Consider the following 23,506-nt stretch of genomic DNA (forward strand, 5'->3'; position numbering starts at 1 on the left):
TGCCTTTACTGACCATGTCCCTCTTGAGCACACTTAATGACCTCTTACATTAACTGTATCGCCAGTAGATACGTTTACAATGTTTGGGGGTATGGGGGGTGGGGTTGTACATGTTTATTATTCCAATCATTTTTAATGCTTTTCTTGAATGGGACTATTATGAGTATGCAACATAAGAGTTGGTGTAAGCATGAGCAGAGTTAGGTAGGCAATATCAAACTAGATGAAAAGGATATTATCAGTATGTGGCATAACCCGGTGCTGCAGTTTTTACTCATGCTAAACTCACTCTCACCTTCCTTCCTTCTCCTCAACGTCCAGATGGACGGAAAAAGACCATCATGATCATACAAGTACAGTAGGGCAACTGGACAGGTTTCACACGTCACTTTTCCTGTGTTGTTATGGACAGCTTGTAGCATGTTAGCCTCTGGGAGTGGTACTAGTTAAGTCTGATGAGATTAGAGGACAGGAGTGTTATGTTTATTCTTTGACGTAGCTTTGTAGAACTCAAGAGGACAGTAAACATACCGATTATTTGCATGGGTGGTTCCACATCTGTCGTGGCTTCTTCCAACAATGACAGCAGTTTGGCTGATACTTGATGGACCAATTCAATGTTGCTAAATAAGCCGTCCACGTCAAAGCGAGCAATCTAATGGAATACAAATATTAAGCGGCTACTGATGAAGGATAAAGAAGGACATTGTGTATTACAGACCTTCTCTTACTATGCCCTGAGTGTTCAACACTCCAGGAAGCACCACTTCTGCAAAACCTCATATAAACATCCTCCTTGTGACTTCAAGGACACATATACAGTTTTCAGATTAGTCTAATGTGGTTGACGCAGTTAACAAAGGGCATGTTATCAAGTGCTTTTAACCTTATTTTGAACTATTCCTAATCTGAAAGTGTTTACCTAGGAAGGAAATAAATATTATCATCTCAATAGAGAAAAGATCCTCAGCTGGCTTTAAAATGTTTGTTTACTTTCCCACTGAGGAGAAGAACAGTTGACAGTGGGTTTGATTCCCTAATTACCAGTTGCTAACAGAGGCCGCTACATAAACTGAGACCTTGGCGCTTTGGTGTCAGCTACCTGCTACAAAGACTTCCAGATGGTGGTACCATTTTAAGTTAGTTGTCCTATAAATCCAAAAATACAGTCAAGATCATATCCTTTTCACTAAAACAAACACATTTACAATTCTGAGTATTAAAGAGCTTCCTACAGAGCCTGGGTGCACACTATTGACTTCAGTGAACTGCATCAATTTATACCAACAGAAAATTTGGTTCTGTGTCCCCACTCATTTTGAGAAAGTAAAAAAATTCCAGGACACATACTTTTCATGCAGGAGTTATTTATTTCCTTGCACAGTGGGGCAATAGTTAATATTCGGGGACGACTGGAGATAGCCAGTGGTAATGCGCTAATACTGAGAACAAAGGCAAGACTGATTTTGACATCCATCTCTCCATTAGAAACAGAACTGCTGAACTTACATAGCAGCTTACCAGATGCCAGGAGGATCAAATTGCATGCTATTGTAACAGAATCAGAAATATACTTTCAGTACTAATGCAGTTAATTTCTTTATAAGTATTATAGGGGCTAAAACATGTTTTAGCCATTTGGAAATAAGAAACAGATTCATTGCTAGGTCAATTTTCTAAACGCTATCCTTCTCTAAACACATTACAAACTTTCAATACAGTCGTTTATCCGAGAACTAGTCTTAAAACTATATAACATTCTCGAAAGCCTTTCAAAAATGCAGAGGTTATTAAATTAAGACAGTTATAATCGCTAAATTACTTTTCCTGTATACATCTAGCACAAGACTTCTGACCTCTGCTCCAGCACAATGCCTACATAATATTTCATAGAATCATAGAATCATAGAATGGTTTAGGTTGGAAAGGACCTTGAAGATCATCGAGTTCCAACCCCCCTGCCATAGGCAGGGACACCTCCCACTAGACCAGATTGCCTAAGGCCACGTCCAGCCTGGCCTTGAACACCTCCAGGGATGGGGCCTCAACAACCTCTCTGGGCAACCTGGGCCAGTGCCTTACCACCCTCAGAGTGAAAAATTTCTTCCTAATGTTTAATCTAAACCTGCCCTCTTCCAGTTTAGAGCCATTCTCCCTCATCCTATCACTACATGCCCTATTTGGAACTATGCTGTGCATAGACACTTACACACGTTAATACAGTGACAAAGGACAGAATCGAAACGTGTATTTTCAGTTGGCTGGAAAGGAGCAAAGGAATACAGCACACTTGTCAAAAATCTCAGTGAGTTCAACCAGGGAATACTCTTTCTCCATGCTCGCCAAGCTGGGGAGGGAGTCAAGTGGAGACTACTTCTAAACCGATGAACAAGTGAGGAGGAAGAAGTCAAGAACTCCTTAAAGTTATGCCAGCAGATGCCAGCTCTTCTGAAAATGGGTTGGAACAAACTCTGACAGGATTTTAAGAAAGAAAAAAGATCCTGCAGCAGCTTAAACAGCACAGGCTTCAGCTGGCCACAGCATTTCCCAAAGAGGCAGTGCCAATGTCATCTGAAGACACTTTGGCACCTGTATTTTGTCACCAGTTTAATAAGAAATCCTACATACAGAATACTTGGGTCAAGGTCTGTTTAAAATTATTTTTATTCTGTATTAGCAGCAGATACCATTTGTGCAGCCTCTGTGAATGCTATGTTGCAGGCCCCACAAACATGAATCTTTCTCTGGACAACCTCTTCTATTCCCAGCTTTTAGCTGCACAATTTTTCTACAAATTGAAATACTGTTGAGAAAAAGGTGCTTTTTGAAGTCTCAGCTGAAAAAGAAAATGGATATCATTGGCCTAATAAGAGCTTTTGCCTGAAAGATAGTTTATGAGCTTTCCTTCTTAAATGTACCTTTTCTGTGTAGAATGCAAATTTCTGAAGTGCTCGCTGGTCTGTCAGGCATGGTATTTCTCCACCACAGCTGTCTGAAAGGCTAGATAAAGTTATCTTTACGACTGAATTTAACTTTGATGGGGAGGTTCATGCTATTCCAGGTTGTTATCATGGAAAATACTTGGATTTATTGGTTTTTACTGCTTTTGGAGGCGCCAGTAAAGGTCTGCCAGGGCACGTATCAGAGGTTATAATTACAGACCAGTATGGAGAGGTGGAAGCTGCTGTTGCAGCCCATGAGCAGGGATATAGCGTCCCAGCAGCCCTCTGGGCAAGTACCTTGATGCAGGCTTTATGCAAGTGTAGCACAAGTGTCAGCAGCATATCTGACTTCCCACTCTCCTCGTGAGAGCCCTGGTACATCTCTTTCCAGAAAGCTAGCTCTGGAACCTGCTCCCGGCACCGTGTCACTCTCACACTGACACTTGTGCTTGCATTAACATTATCTGCAAGCAGAACGTGGGTGAGTTGAGACTTTGACGTCACCGCCTCGTCCTCCGCCCCCGGCACTCACCTGCTTGTTTCTCAGGGGCTGAATCACTTCCTTGATGCAGAGATCCAGGTCGCTGATATAGTCTTTCTCTGTCTGTATGAGTTCTGTGATGATTTTCACCCTTTTGGTCATCATGCGTCTGCTAACATGTTCTTCGTCCTCCTGCAGCAAAGTGGCAGGGGTTGAGGACTCCATCTGCGGGGCCATTTTTTCTGTTTAAAAGAGAGAGATTTCTGAGGAGCATCACAATACCACGTGCTCACCGAGCTTGCCCTGCACGACCATAGAGGAACGTAACCATCGCCTGTTGGAAACTCCCAAATCGCCATGGGGAGCAGGAAAAGATGCATAAGAAATGGCAATCCCAGATCAGACTGAGCGTTGTCCCATCTCCCTCCTCTAAAAGTGGACACAGGTTTCGGGAAGGAAACCATACATTTGGCAGTAAGGGGATAACCCATCATTAGCTCCCCAGCTTTGATGTTAGGCATGTGGGCAGAAATTTTCCATGGAGCACAGGAGAGTCTCATCCTTGTCACACTTAAATTCAAGGATAGCGGATGTCCTTCTACTCCTCTGAAAACACAGTCTTGTGTCTGACATCTATTATGATTTGGAGGATGGGAGAAAATGTGTTCCTGTGGAACGAAAAGGCTGTGTTTACCATAAATAAGCTTCACTGGAATAACCTTTGCTCTGTATGATGTTACATTGAGTCTTTTCATGGGACGCTAAGGGCTGTAGATGCTGGAAGACAAACTTTCAAATGAAGACAATGTTAATAGTGATGGCGATGAAACCTGTAATTTTATTTAAAAAGATTTCTTTGAAAGAGGCAAAGGAATTAGAGGAGAATATGGGAAAACCTTTCATGATCAGTAAGAAACATTTCTTGGAACAACAGAGATCATTGGGATCGGGATGTTCTTAACTATTTTTCCATGCTTAAGACCTAGAATATCTGATTTGTTCCAAATGCATGGAAATGCAAGTGAGTCTTCCACAGATAAGTAATTTACATATGCTACAGGACCTGCACCCAACCTACTTATCTCTAATTGTGGTCTTCCCTTTGCTGGTTTGTAAGCCATCCTGCAGGCATCTGTGTCAGCTGTACAAAGGGCACCAAATTTTATCTGTGTACACTGACAACCTGTGTTTTTCATTAGGAAAAACACACATGCACGCACACACACACACACAAAAAAAAAAAAAAGTGAAAGATTTCAGGCGCTATTCTGGTGTTTTTCTGCTAGCCACAAGATGGTGCAGAGTACCAACAAAGATGGACATATCATTACCGCACTCATCTCTGCGTTACCCAGGTCGTGCTTTGACAGCGTGGGCTTTTATTGCTGAGCGGTAAAGGACGGGAATCTGCACCGAGGATCAGACTGCTACGCCTTCATGTCAACTTCTTGTAGGGAGCATAGTGTATAATGAGGCAATAGCAAGCAGTATCTGACGCTTTGCTCGCTGATAGCCAATATTGAATACATTGCAGTCGTTTGAGCTGACTGTCAAGGGCGAGGTCACAAGTGCTCAAGTGAGCGTCGAACAGTGTGCAGCTCACCAGTACACAACCAGCCAAGGCTGTAGATGATAAGCTGGAGCTGGACTTGTGGGAAAATCAAGCAGCTTTCAGGAGAGAGGGCTTTGAGCTATTTTCCGATGAGAGCTGTAAAATGTTGTAAATCCAACATATCATCATCCCCAACCCCTTCTGCAATTACGCTGACCACTGATATTCAGAAAGGACAGTTTGGTTATTAATCCTTCTCCCATTGGGTTTTCTAGTGATACTGATGTGACCGCAGCTATTGTTTTAAATAGCTGCTTTTGGAACTGCACCTCTGTGTCTGTACTGATAGTTTTAAACAGTGAAGACACGGAATCCAAACAAACCGGGGAGGAGGGGCCGTTTTTTCAGACTTTTTTCTATTTTGATGTACTTTTTACCTTTGAGTTTTTAGCCTTGAAGTCTCTCTATAAGACAGGCATGAACATTTTGTCCTCAAGTTTGCACACAGACAATAAAATAGAAACATGATGAGGATGTCTTCTCCTCTCTGCAAGGCTTGGGCTATCAAAAGAATTTTAAACTGAATCTTGCCTTAGTGAGTTTGTGCTGGTGTGAGTGGACGGACTGCATAGGAGCTCACCCTGCTGCAGAGCTCATCCACCAAGGTGCTGTGTGCTGGAAGAAACAGACTCTGCCCTTACTTTAGTGAGGTTGAGGCCAAAACTGGTACCAGTATCACTCCACAGTTCCCTCAGAGCAATTTTCTGCTAGGGTTGAAGAAATGAGACCACCTTGCCTGCTGCTTACGTGCTAAAATGGCAGGTATTTTTTCCTCTAAAAACTTACACTATGTAACCACACTTATAAATTCACAAGGAACCATATGAACAATCCATTCCCGTTCCAGTTCGGCACCAAAATCAGCATTTTTCTTGAGATTGGGTGTGAAAATGTTTGCATGTGTGTGACTGTATGTGAGAGTTCAGGATGACTCCTGAGAAACTGCAGAGAGGACCAGACGTCCTAGAAGATCTCAGAAGTGTCATTTTGTCTCAGATGCAGCACTGTTACAATATCAGATGGAATTTGAAGGTAAACACAAGATGCTGTGCAAAAGAACTTTCTAATCTTTTATACTGGTGGCAGGGGAGGGCATTATATGAGCAAAATAAAGCCACTGTATCCCACTCCAGGCTTCAAGTCACAATCCCTCAGGAGGCTGTTCTTTCAGTTTATGTCATTAGATCACCCTGATCAAATTTGATTCTTGAGTTATGTCAGGGCTCATCTATTATCCTTATTGCATGATAGATAATAATGCCAGGAAAGAAAAACTATTCTCAACAGGAAGAAATAACCATGAGAAATATCAGGTAGATGCTGTTTCCTTATAGAAAACATGTTTTTTAATAAATGTATCCTTTTGTTAAAAGTAATATAATTTTCCATTTTCACTCAATACGTTCACTTTTTCATTTCAGGCATGTCTGTCTCTATAGAATGCAACAGCAAGATCCTGAAGTGATGATTACAGCCAAAACCTGTGATTTCATGTTCGGCTGATTGCTTTTGACCAGTTTGAGAACATTAGTAGCTTGCTGAAATCCTTGTGGAGTAAGTGAAACTTTAATGAATGCAAAACCAGCAAGTGCATATCTGGAATATAAGCAGACTCGTTTCTACTTGGTAATGTGCACCAGCCCCAGAATGGTTCGAGAGGGAGGATTAGCAGCAAGAGACATTGCTGAGGATTAACTGTTACCGTAAGAATTTGGTCATTTGTCCTCAGAGATGCTAGGTTTAGAAAAAAGAAAAAACTGTCCATTGAATGGTTTATTAGACAGCTACATCTTAAGACCCATTCACAAAGAAGTAATTGGTACTTTTAGTAGGCATAAAAATAAAGAAGAAGGTAGTGTTTGCAATTGTTGCTTTGCAATGTCAGTTATCTGCAGGAGTCACCCTTCTGGATAACTTTGCTTTGGAGAGGAAGGCGATGACATTGTTTTTCCACCTGCGTATTGAAGTACACGGCTCTAGTTGCATGCAACAAGAGGTTCAGTATGTGATGACATGGACAAAGCAGCCACACATCTTACAAAAACAGTTTCTTGCAAGTGTGAAATCTAAAAATATCCCCCAGATGGAGACATCCAGCAATGTAGTGAGTGTGGAGGAACAGAGCCCGCAACGTGCAAATCAGCAGCTCTCTTCTAGGCACAGGGGAGGTATTGGGGGATCCACAGCAAGCAACCAGAGGAACAGCCAGAGCAGGTCTGCAAGATCTATGCATGCAAATTTCCCTAGCTTTCCCACCTAGAGAGCGAGTGGCTCCCAGAGCTCTGCTCTATCCATCCTTCCTCCCAGGTAACGTGCTCAGGTTGGACACTAGGTTGGCCCCTGGGGATGGGACCCAGGTTTCTCCCCATCTAATTCTTTCCATCTGGAAGTGAAGGCACTGACACAGAATATAGCAACAGGTACAGTGATGTCGGTGCATGGAGAGAGTAACAGGTCTTTTCATTACTCAGGCAGCATTTGGAGGACACTGAAGGAACACAAGTTCTGCACTCATGCTGTGCAGATACAGGGATTTTGCCTGGCACAAAGAAGTTGCAAAGGCTAAGTTATCAAGGTATAACAAACAAATTACAGCATTACTGTGTTTTCACGTGTGAAACCTAAGTCTCACACCACCCTAGATAAAATCATTCCTCTGTGAAAGCAAGTCCTCAGATAGCCTGTACCCTCAGCTAACCTAGCGATTACACATGGCAATGTACACTGGCTTTTATCAGCTGGATTTGGGAATGAAATGCAGGCAGCCACGTTCAGAGACGGCTGCTGTGGCAGCTTTCCTCTCCCCCCTCACATCTCCCTTCGCACCGTGGCCTTGACGCTGCCCCTTACAGCCCTGCTTCCACTGCGGGTGCCAGGAAGGCTGCGGGGCACAGGGACACTGGGATCCTTGGAAGTGAGGGAGTCTGAAATGGGACAAGCAGTGGGAAAGGATGGAGTGTCCCACTGCGTGTGGGAGAAGTGCATCACATGAGCTAACACACAAGGAGTTTTACTCCAGATCCCTCTCCCCTTATAAGGGACCACTTCATAGGTGTGTCATCATAGTTTTGCACCAGTGCAACAATGCGGTGAAAACGTGGTGCGAACGAGATCTGCTGAACTCCAGGTCGGGCATTGAAATACAAAAGGATTGGGAGAGGGTTGTGGAAAACACCTTTTTTTTCTTTTACTCACAGACGCACCTAACAGCAGCATTGCTCAGCAGCGGGTTTGTTGCACACGGGCTGCAAGTTACACATGCAAAAAGCCCCTTTTCTGAACACAGGAGGAGAATACGGCAGGACCGGAATGACCTTGCACCAGTCTTCCTGGGCAACAGGTTCACTCATAAAATCTGCATCAGAGACTTCCTTGCAATTAGGTCATTCAATCTTTGATCATTTTTCTGTTCCATAAGGTACAGAAAATATTTACGTTCAACAAGCAACTTCTTTCTTCAATTCCTTGACAGCAGACTGCTTTAATTATATGTGTGCTGACAGGACTACAGAGAGATCCCATGTGACCGCAGTGGAAAGGAAGAAAGCTTATCATCAGGTGACAGAAGAATGCCCTTATTGTTAGCGCCAATACTTACTAATAAACCCTTCCAGTGTGTCATATACCTGTATAAATATACCACTCCTGTGGCATTGAACTAATATGCTAATAAAGTAAGAAGCAAAGAAAGGCTGCGTCTGAACTGCTTCCCCTGGGACACATGCGCCTCAAGATTTGGCACTGTGAGCTGTGTGACCCACAACACTAAGTATCCCAATTAATAAAACATTTGCTAATATGCTCAGAGAAGGATCCGTAAACCTCCTTGGGTCCCAGCCTTCACTCCTTTACCCTGGTTGCTCTTACTAGTTATGCTGCAGTAGCTCCTAAGAGTCCTAAGCCACACGGCAGGACTTGATTGTGCTAAGTGCTGTGCAAACACAGCAGCACAAAATGGATTCTGTTCTGAAAAAGATGAGCTGGCTTCCCAGCCTGGCTGCCACTGCAATAAGTTCAAGGAATAACTCCAGCTTTATTTCAGCGCAAGTTAACAGAATTAGATCCTCTGAGCTTACATTTGCACAGGAGAAAATAAAAGTATTTGTTAGACTGTGGTTTCTCATCACCGGGCACAGGGGGGTATTTTCATCAAGCCATCTCCTCCACTTCAGGAAATAATCCGCACTTTTACTCCTTACCTCAGCAAACCAGCCGCTCCAAAGATCAATACATTTTTGCAGTGAAATAGGATATTATCTGCATTGTAGTCCATAGAAAGTTAATCAGTAAGTACAGCGCAAAGCAAATAAGGAACTGGGGAGAGGTGCGGAGGATCTTTACTCCTGGTGGGAGGTGCCGAGAAGCTGCGTGCAGGGGCAGCCCACGCAGGGAGAAGCGGTGTGCTGTGCAGGCAGGGAGGAGGATGGGGTGGAGGAAGGTGCCCTGCTTGTGATGGAGTGGAGGGACGAGTTGCCTCTCTGACTGGACTTTTGTATATCAAGGGGTAGCAGCTGTCCAGGAATTTGTATAATTTTGCAGGTTTCTGCGTCATTTCTGGTGTCGGTTATTTCTCACAACTACATCAGACACAAGCAAAACGCGAAATTCAGGGTTCAGATACGAGCTCTGAGGTAACATATTGTGGTAGCTGTGTGATTTGAATCACTGTCTCTACTACAGGTATGTCACTGATGTATTTTAAACTAAAGCATGTGCAAATCATTTAACAGTGCAGCTGACCCATTCACAGCTAAAGTTATAAGGGAGTTAATATGTAATAGATTTGTAAGACAAGGAGTGTTTTCAAAACACGTAAACACGTATTGTTGCGCTGAACACTGCAAATGCAATCTCTGATTCCTTCTGGGAACCCACCATTTTCTATAGGTCATTTTTCACACCAAGCACAAGTTTGGTATATGATTATTAACAAAACCCAACAATCTGTCCAAAACCTAGCAGACGATGAACTATGTTTTAATTTCCTTTTCATGGTCTGCCCGTATTGGTTGATAGCATCTATCCCCACTATACACTGTATCTTAATCTGCCCTGACCTTGCAAATATTTATGTGCCAATAACTACATCATGCAAACTCTTCTTACCAAAATACTTAGGTACTCACAGAATGGTAGCTTTAGGTTAATTTAAAGAGTGTTCCCAACATTAATGCGATACATAGATATTAATAATGTTACTTTTACAGCTGCTACTGCGGGATTTTCACTGTAGAAAAGAGACCGACTCCTACCAACTAAACAGGTACATATAATACATTTGAAAAGAGAGCTGCAATGTTGTGCCATTGCTGAAGGATAGTAGCAAGTTCTTCATTCCTCTTGAAAGGATGTATATGCAGGATTTTCTAGTGAACGTAGAGCAGAACACTGCATAGAAATATCACAGGAGCTGTGTCTTAGTTCTTATAATGACCCATGATATTATTTCTGCATCCACCACAGATGCTAGTGAATACATCTTCCTTAAACACATTCTTCCTTCTTTAGAAAAGTGATGCTTCTGTTCAGTTGATGGAGAACTATGGAAGAAATATATGTATATGTCTTGATCGAGGTATTTCTGGACTCATCCAAGAGTAGTCCAACTACAACTGAATTCTGGATGACTGCATGGCTGCGTCACGAACCTGACATTTGATAGCAATCGCCCTATTTTCCCCTATCTAAAACGGGGCTGCAGGCATTTGGTTATCTGGCAGGATGAGTTGAAATAGATGCACTAGCTACTGCCAAGCTCTCTGAGAACATAATGGTTACTTTGCATCTTGTTTCCTTTTTAAAAAGAGTAAAGCCAGGAGGTGTTGCATGGCCATTCACACCAGATAAGGTACTGAATAGATGTGTCTAGTATAATAATTAACAATGAAAATGCTTTCTTGTGTTTTTAATGAATCCTTAATTTTAAAGTGAAAAACACTTGCAGAGGTTTGCACCTTTGACAATGCTATTGTGCTCATGTTTGTAGACTTACAGAGCAAACCACCTTGATTACCCCGGAGATCTGGGTGGTAGGCTCCCTTTCTCACTGACTCTTTACAGCAAACATTTTGGATTCTGTATAAAATAGCAAAACTTAAGAGAAATCCAAGAGCAGAAACTGAATTCTCAGGAGTTTCTATGCCTGACTGCTTGCTCAGTTGTTTTGTTGTTTGGTTTTTTTTGTTGTTTGTTTGTTCATAGGCTTTTATTTGGGGACCTATATTTCTAGTACACTGAGCTGCACTTGGAGCATATACTTCAGAGCTGCTGGAAATGGCTCGGGAGGCAACAGCCTGGTTTCTACTCAAGGAACCATATAAAGCACGCAGAGGACTGGAAGGGCCCTGGAGAGACGTCTCACCCGTGCCTCACCTTGTGCGAACGCGCTGCAACACTGAGGTAAGCATTGCAGTGTAAAGACAGCTTGGTCCCCGCGCTCTGCCTAGATTGCCTGCCACTAGCAGAGGCAGGGGGCCTCTAGCCTCCGACTCTTGGCTTCCCAGTCCCGCTCATGAGGAATTCCCTTCTGCAGGGTTTGCTCCTGTCTTACACATCCTTTTCCGTGCTAACACCAACCACAGTTCTGCCAGCTGTCTGTTAGAAAACATATTAACAGGGGACTATAGAAGGAAGGGGCAACTAAACACAGAGCTTTTCCTCCAATTCATACGGGAAGCAAGTGCAAATTATTACCATTTGTATATTTTTGCAAAGCATTTACCATTCTAGGGCGACTGGAGAGTCCCAACCTGGTGATACACAACAGACAGTTTGTTTATGTCACCAACAGATCTGTTGGGTTTTCTTACCAAGAATGGAGAACTCAAAAACTTTGTGCCAACAAAACCACTTCCCTCACCTTGGAGTAAGCTGTTTCATGTCCAAGTGCTAGTGAGAAAAATGAAGAACATAAAGGCGTACAATCATTGCACATCATCAGCGCTGGCAGGTAACACATTAGGTCTGGGATCCACGATCGTTATGCTCAGATCCAGGCACATCTAGCTCAGCAAAATTTGATCCAGATCAGGCCTTGGCACACAAGCACATTTCTTTCTATTGCGACTGTAAATACACTTCATGGGAATTTCTGCTGACTTTGTATTTTCACTCTGAGGACAGGCAACTTCTAATCCAATATAAAGCCTGCAGGTACCTTGTTAACCCCTCACTGTTTTTCTTGAACAAACGTGAGCAAGCAGAGTGAGCCGACACCAGGCCAGTGCTTTGCAATGGGTGGCCGCGGCAGTCTCAGCTGGTGGCAGGAGCCGTAAAGCTGGATTTACTGTCTCCTTGGACTGCTGCCATAAACATAACCTCATGCTCTGCCATGACTACCTAGGTTTCCCCGCCTCCTTTGCTCCTGATTTTAAACAGGAGAACGTTCATGGCATGAATACACCTGACACGGAACAGAAAGATCTCACGCTTTTTGCTGGGTACCGGTCTGATAACCTTGACCTCACCTGGGCAACCCCCTTCACGAGTAAAAAAGCACTGGTTTGGTGGGACGTGTGCCAGGAGCTTGCCTGCCCAGCCGTAGCGATCTGTGCTTGTACCCTGAAACTCCCCCGCCAGATCCCTGCAGCACGTGCCTGGCTTAACTGACAATTTTTCATCTTCTCATTGATTAGCTATCACGAGGAAGGAACAGCATAATCGATGAACCTCTCTGTTGTTTTCAGTGCATGCGGCCCCATAGAAATCCTATTATTTTTCAGGTTTATGATTTTATTTTCTGCTTTTATCATCTCTCTGAAGGAATGCTGCTTCCTAATTAAGTGCATCAAAACCATAATACAGCAACCCAAAGTATTTTCCTATTTTATTTCCCCATAAAGGATTATTGCCACAAGAGTGACTGTCATTAGGCATTTATATCACTATTAGTAATACATGCTTATATTATAATACTACTCAAACCCCACATTTGTCATGGGACCCTATTGTTCAAGACCCTGGAAACCCACAGAAATTCATAAGTTTGTGTTCCAGAGCACTCCCAGAAACAGCCATACACATTCTTCATGCTTTTCCTCAATTTGTGGCATCACATTTAGTTTTTGATTGACAGGCCCAATATTGATATAATTTGCCAATTTCTGGTCCAGATGCAATTTGGTTAGTTGAAAATAAACCCTCTTGATAATGGTAGAATTTGAATCAGCATATCCATCAAAACACGCATTTGGATGTACTTCAGTTCAGGCTCATACAATCTGAGCAACAGACAAACACATTATAGATCCTGGTATTTTTAACTGAGAAAAAACTGCCCTTGATGCTTCTAATTAGTTAGCATATACCCCACTTGGTATGACAGCCCAGCCAAAGACAGATAAGATAGAACCATCGTATTTTCACATTACTGTTTGCGTTGCAAATGTGCTCTGGTGACGAACGAAAAAGATCCATGTTGCATACAGATTTCGCAGGAACGCACCAAAACCTTCGATTTTGCATCCTGTCTACATGACATTATTTAGAAAAATTAGGGGAAATGTTTCACACCCTGGAAGTGGGTGCCAAGGGTGAGAGGGGGCAATTTCTTGCTCCAACTGTGAGTGCGTGGGGGCAGAGACTGCCATTCCCTTCTTTACCCCAAGGCTGCAGCCTGGAGGGCGTGGAGATACCACCCCAGCCCAGAGCATCCCTCGCAGCAGAGCACAAACAAGCTTCCCCGGTACCTTGTAATTTCTGGCTGTACTCTGTCCTGTCGGACTGACTCCTCCTCAAGGTGCTGTGCTCCCCGGCAGCGGTGGTGTTCTCCACCACGGGTTCCGTCCTTCTCCTCTCCCCCATGTACAGCTTGTTCCTCAGCAGGGCCAAATTCCTCCTCCTGCCCCCAGCACCTTCCTTCCCCGGACAGTCCGTGCTCGCCATGGCCAGCCTTGCTTGGTGGTGGTGGTGGCAGTGGCAGCAGGGTAGGGGGGCGATAGCTTGGGTTTTAGGGAGGTGAACTCGCTGCCCAGCTGAAGGCTGGTTGCTTTGGGCTTAGTTTTGGAGCAGGGCTCCCCAGGGTCCCCAGGGCCCGGGCTCAGCCCTGCCACCTGTGCCGGAGCAGCTCCACCCCCGGGAAGCTGACGCCCCAGGCGGTGTTTGCATTCACCTGCCTTATGTGCAAGCACGCCTGGCGGGGCCGGTTTTGGAGCCAGCCCCGAGCCGCAGCCGTTCACCGGCCCTTTCCCCGCTGCAGGGTATGCTCCTCACCCCACTGTGGGGCCATGGGTGCCGGCACCCCGAAGCGGAGTTGCATCCTCCCAGCTTGGCCTGAGCTGTCCCTGCCGTGGGCAAGCATCACACTTTCCTGGGATGCCTTCCCGCTCCACCATGCTGCCGGGGCAGTGGGGAAGCAGAGGGTGAGGCAAAGGGGAAGGGGAGTCCAGCCACCCCCTTCACCCTCGCTCCCTCTCCTTCCGCGGGGCTTCTGCCCAACCCGCAGCCCGGTCAGGATCCCAACTCCCAGCGTATCTAATTGCATCTGCCAAGCTCCCAACCCCACCGAGATGTGTAGCCTTCAGACTGGAAACTCCTGATCTACGGGTTTGAAGGGAGACCGATCCCCCAGAACAAGGAAGAAAAGGGCTGGGAGAGTGATGAAAAGCCCTCCAGGAGGTGGGAAGCAGCATGGAGACAATGCTTGTCTCAAACCAGGCTGCGTCCTGCTTTACACCATACACAGAGAAGCGACAGAAAAGCCTGCCAAGGACCTGCAGAGGCTGTCCTAACAAATCACGGTGCTCCAGTGGCCAAGGAAGTGGACAGCAAAACACCTGCCCATAATACCTCTGGATCAGCCCCTGGAAGAGACCTTGTTATCCTGTCTGCTAGCAATGGCCTCTGGCATGCAGGCACTGTCTAGTGGTCCTCCGTAGCACCAGTCTAATCAAGCTCATGTTAAAACAGCAGGAGCTGCTGGCATCTAAACTTGGACCGGACTTACCCTGGGAAGAGCCCCAACAGCCATCAGCAGCAATCACTGCCGCCGCTGCGATACCCACCCCCTGCCGCCCTCCCTGCTCTCGGAAACGCCTGGCGGGAGCCCCGCGGTGCAGCCTAATCGGTGTCACTCACACGCACGCTCATTGCCACAGCATCTGCTGGGGGACAGAACTAACATCCCTCTGACAAACGCTGGCAGAGCACATTGCTTTAGCATTGCCACACTGGGTCCCCGGAGGACTGCGTAGTAAAGAACAACAAGCGGGGACGCAACGTAGTAGTGTAACCTCATTTCCAACTTCTATTTTTCTTTAAGAAGCTGGTCCTGTGATGCAACCTTCTGATCAAAGCCCCTCGTTTCTACCCAGCAGTGAAAGGAAAAGGTTATGAAACTGTTAAGCAATTTACTACGTCAATTTGCAGCCCCGTGCCAGTGCTGCACAAAGTGTCCAGCCCAAACACACAGCCTGGCAGAGGAATAAAGCAGTGAGGGGGATACTGGGAAGACTTTGTGCTCGCGCAGAGAAGTCACGTATTACGTAGGCAATTCATGTGTTAGTCTCACCTCCCCTTTGATATTCCCTAAGAAACTCTTTTTGTTTTGCAAGTCAGACCACAAAAGTTCCTTGAAAGGCAGAGCAGTGGTGACAGTGGGGAGAGGTGCACGCAGGGACTGACCCAGTGGCACCCTTGTGACAAGTACTGGAGCCCCAGCAACAAGTAAACAGATTAAGGTGGGAGTTGAGGGAAATCAACCACCCCATTCCCTTACACTGGGGACTTCATGAGGGTTTTTTTTTCCCAAAGCAATGGCTCCGCATTCAGACAGGGTGGTAAAACTGGTTTAAACAGTCACCACCCTGACTGCCCCTCTCCCTCGGGTAATTTTGTTCCCACTATTGCTGCAAGGTGTAAACACCCGCATTTGAGAGGAGGTGGGGGAACCAATCTGGCTGAAAACTCCCTCCCTCCTCCCTTTCCTCTGGGCTATTTTCCATCTGGATCTATGCTCCCGTTTAGTTCATCCCCCAGCTAGGCAAGCAGTTGTGGCAGCGTGAGGCAGGGGATGATGCAGGGGCACCTGTGAGCAGCTGGGGGTGAGGGCGGGCGGTTGCGTAAACCAGCATTGCCCAGAGAAGGTATTTCCCCTCGCCAGCATTTTATGGTGTCGTGTTTTTCAGAAGACACAGGTCCCATCGTTCTTAGGAGATCTCATTATATTTATTTAAATTAAGATGGTCTGGGGGAGAACTGGGGAATATATTTTGGCTGGGTAGAGGTGGAAGAACAAACTTTATAAAATTCTTGGCTTTGGAGCCTCTCTGCCACATATGCAGAGTTACAGCCAAGATAGGATATAGTAACGTTTGTTCAGGTGTTTATTACGACAGCAATCTACCCACATGCAAAAATTGTCTTCCTCTTCCTCCTCAACTCAGTGGCAGGGGGGGAAAAGGTGTGTGTTCGTCAAGCAGGAGAGCAGCCACGGGAAAGCCGGCTGTGGTTTGCTGCTGCCTTTGTGCCTGCAGTGGTTTATCTGGCTTCAGCCAGCAGCACTACTTCTAAGGCAGCCAGGAGCCCAGAGCGAGCTTACACCGCAGTTTGGAAATGCAGATGAGTACTTTCTGCAACCTCAAAATATCTCCTCTGTGCCACTCAGCATGGAAAAGGCTGAAAATAGCATCTCTTCTGTGATGCTCCAAGTGAGGGGGACGCATGCAGGACCAGTAGCTGCCCTATCCCCTCTGGAGGGAGGGCGGTTTGAGACACATCTTGGTTTATCCATCATCACGTCAAATCCAATGATTGTTTTGCACTAGTGGGTTATGCCAGTGCAGTAACCAGGAGGAATATGTAACAACAATCAGAAGCATATTTGAGCAAGAAATCCCTATAAACTCTTATTACTGTTTACTGTACTTTACCTGGACCATAACAAAATGCCACAGAAAGCACAGTCGGAACTGCCTGTGAAGTACTTGACTTCAGCTGCCACTTGTGATAGTACGAGCAACCCTCTCTCAACTTCCAAATTATTCCTGCTCCCTTTTGGCCCCAGTAACAACTGATGGTCAAGCAGTATCCAAGCCACTAATCCGTACAACAAGAGGGAATATTTGGCATCTATGCAGACAAAACGCTCTTTTGACAATTAACGTGAAAATCTCTTTAACTGCTGTATGTTGTGCTCATTTAATTCTCCTAAGCAAACTGGAATCCAGTTGATGCAAGCACTCACACAGGAGTTATTTGCACAGAAGCCACCCTGCTTAAGAGAGAGAACAGGTGCTGGTGTCAACATGGACAATATTGCCATTGTGTTCCCAAGCAACTGTATTAGACGCATATAAGAGCTTATTGTTGTACGGTCAATGCTAACCTTTATCTCGGTCCCGAGATATAAATGAACCGGGAGCGCCATCAAGACTGATGGCCATTAAGTAAGCAAACAGTTATTTGTTTTCTTGTAATACCTCACAGCTGTTACAGAAGATTTCTTTATAACTCAGTATCCCAGAGCATATATGAAAAACGCTGGTGCGGGTTGACTCCCGTGCCTGTTCCCTTCGATTGGAGGCACAGACCGCTGCTGGAGTCCTGCAGCAATGACAACCAGACTGCCATTTTCAAGGTTGCTCGCTGCAATGGCCAGCACAGCCACCACGCGAAAAAGAGAGTCTCCATATGCGGCTGCAGAGTGACTTCACTGGCCAGCACAAATTTTGCCCGTGTCAAGCAATGACGCTTGATGGGCAGTGGAGAAGCAGAAAGGTACCACGGTACCGCTGCAGAAAGCTGTCCTACCCTCCTCACAGGTGGAGTGTGACAGCAAAGAGCGCAGATGTCTCTATAGCTCCCCACCTCCGCATGAGGAAGCCGAGGTGCGTACAAAAGCAAGCCTGTATCTCTTGTTGCTCTGCCTGTGTGCACCAGTCATAGCATAAGATGTCTTCTGAGGGACAAAAAGTAGAGGCTTTGATAAGAGCACTCACACATAAGGCCCCCAGAGGACTTTGAGCACTGGGAAGTGCTAGTACGCACACCCTACCTGTTTGCAGCTATACTGGTAAGATAAGAATGGAGTGACGGGTGAGGATAAAAGCAATAAAAAGGGAAGGCTTAAGGACAGGCAAAACTGGAGTCTACACATTGATTCTTCACAATGAATGAATCAAAATTACTTTGAAATATACACAGAAAAAAACAACTTCAAACACCTTTCAATAGTACAAAAAGAGAAAAAAGCCTGTCTATAGGGGAAAAGTTATTTAGTGTGGCAGTGTCGCCTTCACTCCTACTGTTGATCTTGCCACACTGGTGATTCCTGTAGAGAAAGAGGTCTTTAGAAGCAGATGCAGAGTGATAATTTCTTTTAGACTTGTCTATAGCGTTTCTCATCTAAATATTTGTAGGAGAAATTAAGAAAGCATATGTCTGCCAGGGCTCAAGCTAGGCTGCGGATATTTTGCAGAAGGGATGGCTCAACCTATCAGGCTATGCAATCCATCTCCTCCGACTGCTGCGATGCTTTCTTACTCCGAACAAAGACTCTGCCCTAGTTTACACATACAAAAGGCCGACGCGTTTTCTGCCTACAGAGAGGGAGCCGGCTCTCAAACCAAACACCTGCCAGAGAGGAGAGGGGATGCTGAGGGAAGAGGTCAGCAGGGCTTGAATTGTCCTCGCAGCACCAGTGGATCCGTCACTGTCCAGCCAGGGCTTTGTGTCACTCTGTGAAACAGGCTCAGAGCCGGGCCATCTCCCAAAGGCACACATCTAAGGGCAGCGCTGCTTTGAAAGGGCTGGGAGGTGTGGAGGAGAGGGGAACTTGCTAAGGAACCGAGCAGCCCTTTGATTTCCTCGGGGTTACAGCTCCGCAGTTATTTGCTAAGGAAAATAACCTGACTCTGTTGATCAAGTAGATGGCACTGTGATATCAAAGCTAATGAGGAAAGACAAGCAAGCGAGCGAGGCACAGATAAAAGGACAGGAAGATGAATCTTCATTATTGTTATGTTTCAATGTAAAATAGGGAGGTGTAGAAATTACCAAAGATGAAATATTTTCGGTGGGATTCTTTTGAGTACCTTATGTCTGGCAATTCACAAATCAAGAGGGGAATGGTGCCTAAGAAAGACTGTCACGAGCAATAGGCGAGATTTTCCTTCTAGGTCCCTATTTTGAATGAATAGAGATTTGCAGCGTTGCTCTAGAACTTCATGTTTCCAGACAGTCTTTTTATGGCTGAACTGGAGCATTTTTTCTCTCTCTCTTTTTCTATATATGCACATATGTGAAAGAATGAATGAAAAAAATGAACAGGAAAGAAGACTATTTGGTGAATTCTGTTTTGTGATGGGGAAGTTGCTTTGTAGTAATGAAGGCGAGAGTCTTAAAAAAAAAATAAGTTTCAGTTCATATTCACAAACAAGTTTTGGTGGGAGTTACGGTAGGCTGAAAGTCGTTGACTCCCAGGGCTTAAAATGAACTTGGTACAGATGCCCAGGAGGAAAGAAATGGGCATACCCTACAAAGCTTGACTCAGCCACAGCGTCCTGGCATCTTGACAGGCAAATCACTTTCTAGGCAGAGGTCCAGAGAAGTCAATCTGGCAAGCGAATCCTAACATATATTACGGGGAGCCTAACAAAAAGCATGGTTAAAAACAAAACGAACAGCTCAGAGAAACAATTTATTCAGAAAAAAAAACAGGGTGTAAACTTGACATCTTCCTATACAGGATAGTGGCTAAAACCAAATTTTGCATAAATACAGAGGATCAGTCTTTTTAAAGCAATAGGGTTGCTGAAATGAGTTCACTGCTACAAAAAAGGGTTCACAATCTGAGCCAAGGTACTTAGTTTCTTTGGGATAGGAGCCTGTCTTTACTTACATTGAGATGGAAAGTAATGATGTAACTTGATAAACCTAATTCTAGCTACTGAAATACACAATTTGTTCCTGTTAGTTAGATAATGGAGTCTTTTGCTGCCATCAGGCATTTGTCAGCACGTAAAATGCAAATACGTGTAGGAGTAGGCTGTGTGTGGACATCCTCTCCCAAATCCCGCTGTGGCGACGAAAGAGGTTACCGACTCCAACCATCATCCTGACTGCAAACAAATATGGGCCGGTTCACGCTCCTTAACTTGCTTCAGCTGAAAAGCGGCCCGACTCACTTTGTCCCTATACCACCTCAGCTAGCCATGCCTGGCTTGACCTCAACCAGGGAGCGCCAACAGGAGCTGATCCATCGGCTCGGCACGTTGGTGAGATGGTGACATCTGAATGAGTGACCTGTTCCACCCAGGCGGCTGGATAGGGAGGACGGCTGTGCGTGGCTGCTGGTCTCTTGCACACAGGTAGCAGCAAAGCAGAAGGCTGGCAGGGATCGATTCCTTCAGATTAATGGTCTTATAAGCCACGGAGATAGAAAGTTACATTACAGCAAAATTTAACGATAATGATGTAATCACCAGTCAAGAGCAAACGCACTGAAATAGCACATAGTGCTACTAATGAAATTCTTCAAAGCCTTATTAGCTGAAAAGATGGAAATGATTTTCTTTCAGGAGGAACAGAAACTGTTGTGTGGGTTTTTTTAATTATAATATAATGTTCTCTGCAATTTGCACAGCATTTTCATGGGCAAAATGTACATTTTTTATGTATGTGTCGGTGTGCCTATAAATACATATAAAATAAATGTAAATGTACACTGCAGAGTACAAACTTTTCAAGTAAGGATGTCCTTCAGGCTTAGGTGATTATACCGCTGCTAAGTTTTTGCTATACTCCAGTGGCATTCTGCTGGAATGAGATTCACCCCTGTGCAGAGAGCAAGCATAAAACCCAAGTACCATGTAAGTCCTACTTAGGTCTTAAGGACCTGGTTCTAATTCCATTGAAATAAACAGCAACATTTTCATTGTCTTCCAGTGGGAGCTGTTTCAAGGTCAATATATGGGATCAGTCCTATACATGCCCTTTGCTGGCCCAGTTGGAATGACACTTGAAGGAGCTGGATGTAAAATGCTTGGGAATAAAAAGAGGCGAAATAATACCTTGGTAGTAAAAGCCTTGGTAATTCTGAAGAATTTGCCTAATGTAGATACTGGAATCAAAACAGCCATTTGTTTCAAAGGTTCAAGGCTGTTGGGTAAATTTATTCTAACCAGGAAGCTGTCTTACCCAAATCTGACTTGAGGAGTCCTGTACTTCTGCTATATTCTGTGTAATATAATGCACAATACTGAGAAATGCAGTCAAATCTATTTAGAGCTTTATTATTATTACTATTATTTCTGCAGTACTAGGAGAATTTTGGATACCTTAGAGTACTAAAACATCATGTTCTCTGCTCTGGCAGCATTAACAGGGTTTCTGTGTGTTTTTCCACTGCATCATATACCCTTGCTCGGTAACACGATGGCATCTCCTTATGCATCTGCACAGAAAGTCGTTTATATTTCATAAATTCCAAGCATTTCACAGCTGATTTCCCATTACAGATAAGAAAGCTTTAGACAAGACCACGTCCAGAACACAAAGCAACAGAGAACCCTACGATCAGCCTTCACGCATCTTACAGGGACTCCTGGCCACAGCATTTCACTTCCCAGCTTGTATAGGGAAATAAATATATATTGGACTCCTTCTGGAATAACCTTACACCCAACTGCCAACTTTGCAAGTGTAAAAATACCGTGTGTGTGCTCAGTAAGTGATTTGCAAAGGCTCTGACCTCCCATAAATGAAATCCAGATTCCTCAGAACCAAGCAGAGGTGGAAGGCTAGGCCTGTGGCACATGTTTGCTTTTAACCTTGCCTGTTTCAGCAGTAAGCCAACTCAAAGAAAGCGCAGAATAGATATTTTTATAATAGAAAAAAAATATCACTACCTTTTTTTTTTTTTTTGATTTATTATTATTCCACATGAAAAACAGATGGTTTGACTCCTTGACAAGCTTAAAAAAAATGAAGAACTTCAAACAGAGACCGTACATGAAGAATTTCACCCCCACATGTCCGGTTGAGGAGGTTGTCCCTGAAAACCTTGCATTTGGTGAACTCAGTGAAGACATCAACTCCCCTGGTGAAATGCCAACTCCTGTTTTGCAGCTTCTGCAGAGGTGGGTAATGGGTCTGCAAAGTAGCCTCTCTGTTCTCCCGAAGATAAGTCTGTTGTAACAAATACAGCAAGTAGTGGCACAAATCAGAGGAGACCGTAGCGCTTTTTTTTTTTTATTTCCCCAGAGTCCTCACTGTCATGAAAAATCCACACACTAGAATCCAGCTCCCTTCAAGATCCAGAGCAGCAACTAACACATTTCAGAGGAGTACATGGAAGAACAGTGACTGAGGCCATCATGAAAATCTCCTGCTCTGGTGTAAAATAGTGCTGGGTCCTTACTGCAGACACCGAACAGATAATCCTGATGCTTTTGAAGCCCTATCTACCAAACAGTAGAGGGGACAAATAAAGGGAAGAAGTTGTTACATGCTGTTTAAATATGATGGAAGACCTTGACTTAGCCTTTCTGCTGCAAATAAATAATTCCCAATAACATTTAAAACACTGTATAAAATAATCAGGGTAACACAGAGTTACCCTGCAGAAATCTTTCAGGGTAATTCAAATCAGAGTTAAAATTCAGAGATAATATTGACCACCACCTTTAGAGGTGAAGACACAAGATGACTGGCTTGGCATTTAAGAGTCATGACAGCAACAGTTGTTGTTCTGCCTCAGTTTCTCCACCAATAAAATGCAAATAGTGGTATCTGCCCCTTTTCAGGAATTTTTCAAAGATCCACAAGCTCTACACCAAGAACTACCACCCCTATTGACAGATGAAATCCATTTGAAATCCTCCTCAAGTATCAATGAAAAGAAAATTCAAAGGAATCAGATCATATGTAGGGGTGTAGGGGTGTAGGGGTGATCATATGTAGGTGCTTTGTTAATAAGCTTTAAAAACAGCTCAACCTGAATACAGTTGAGAATCTAATGGAAGTATCAGCAGGGTTCAATATAAAAACGCATCTACCATCGGGAACCCATGCACACAGCCCGCCTGTAAGTGGTGCAGACAGAGACTTGCCTGGGTGATATTAAACTGTGCATGTGAAGAAGAAATGCACGCTTCCCTCCCAAGGCAGCAGCAGGGTAGGGTCGCCACACCAACGTGGGCCTCAGGTAAGGAAACAAGCCTGCCACCATCACCCCTCATTTTGCCACCACAGTTTTTGCCAGCGCTGGTGGCCTGAAAGTACCTCAGCGTGGGTACGGCTGGGGTATCGCCTGCCCCGACTCCGGCTGGGGGACACCTGCCACCTCAAGCGGGGTGGTTTTTGGGGCGGGTTTCTTTGTTAATTTTCAACTCGGCGGAGCTCTCCCTTGAGGCTGGCCACCCTATAGCCTCCTCCTTCCTCCGAGGGGCTGCCCCTGGCCTCAGCAGGGGGGAGCAGCCACCTCCCGAGGCCCCGCTGGGCAAACGGGGCAGCACCTGGGCCCGGCAGCTGGCA

At 44.9% G+C, this 23,506-nt stretch overlaps 2 protein-coding genes across 2 annotated transcripts in view; one reads left to right on the top strand and one right to left on the bottom strand.

The window, feature by feature from the left end:
* ARHGEF38 (Rho guanine nucleotide exchange factor (GEF) 38) overlaps positions 1-13,918 on the bottom strand; it is a 36,563-nt gene extending 22,645 nt beyond the window's left edge. The window contains exons 1-3 of the mRNA XM_009885525.1: positions 13,723-13,918; positions 3,475-3,665; positions 532-655 (exon numbers count right to left, since the gene is read on the bottom strand). Coding sequence (XP_009883827.1) covers positions 532-655; positions 3,475-3,665; positions 13,723-13,918 — 511 coding nt within the window. The remainder of the gene's footprint in view (positions 1-531; positions 656-3,474; positions 3,666-13,722) is intronic.
* Positions 13,919-17,716: 3,798 nt separating this feature from the next.
* PPA2 (pyrophosphatase (inorganic) 2) overlaps positions 17,717-23,506 on the top strand; it is a 44,566-nt gene continuing 38,776 nt past the window's right edge. Inside the window, exon 1 of the mRNA XM_009885526.1 lies at positions 17,717-17,859. Coding sequence (XP_009883828.1) covers positions 17,717-17,859 — 143 coding nt within the window. The remainder of the gene's footprint in view (positions 17,860-23,506) is intronic.

Source organism: Charadrius vociferus, unplaced genomic scaffold (assembly GCF_000708025.1).
Source record: "Charadrius vociferus isolate BGI_N301 unplaced genomic scaffold, ASM70802v2 scaffold55, whole genome shotgun sequence".
NCBI classification, from domain to species: Eukaryota; Metazoa; Chordata; class Aves; order Charadriiformes; family Charadriidae; genus Charadrius; species Charadrius vociferus.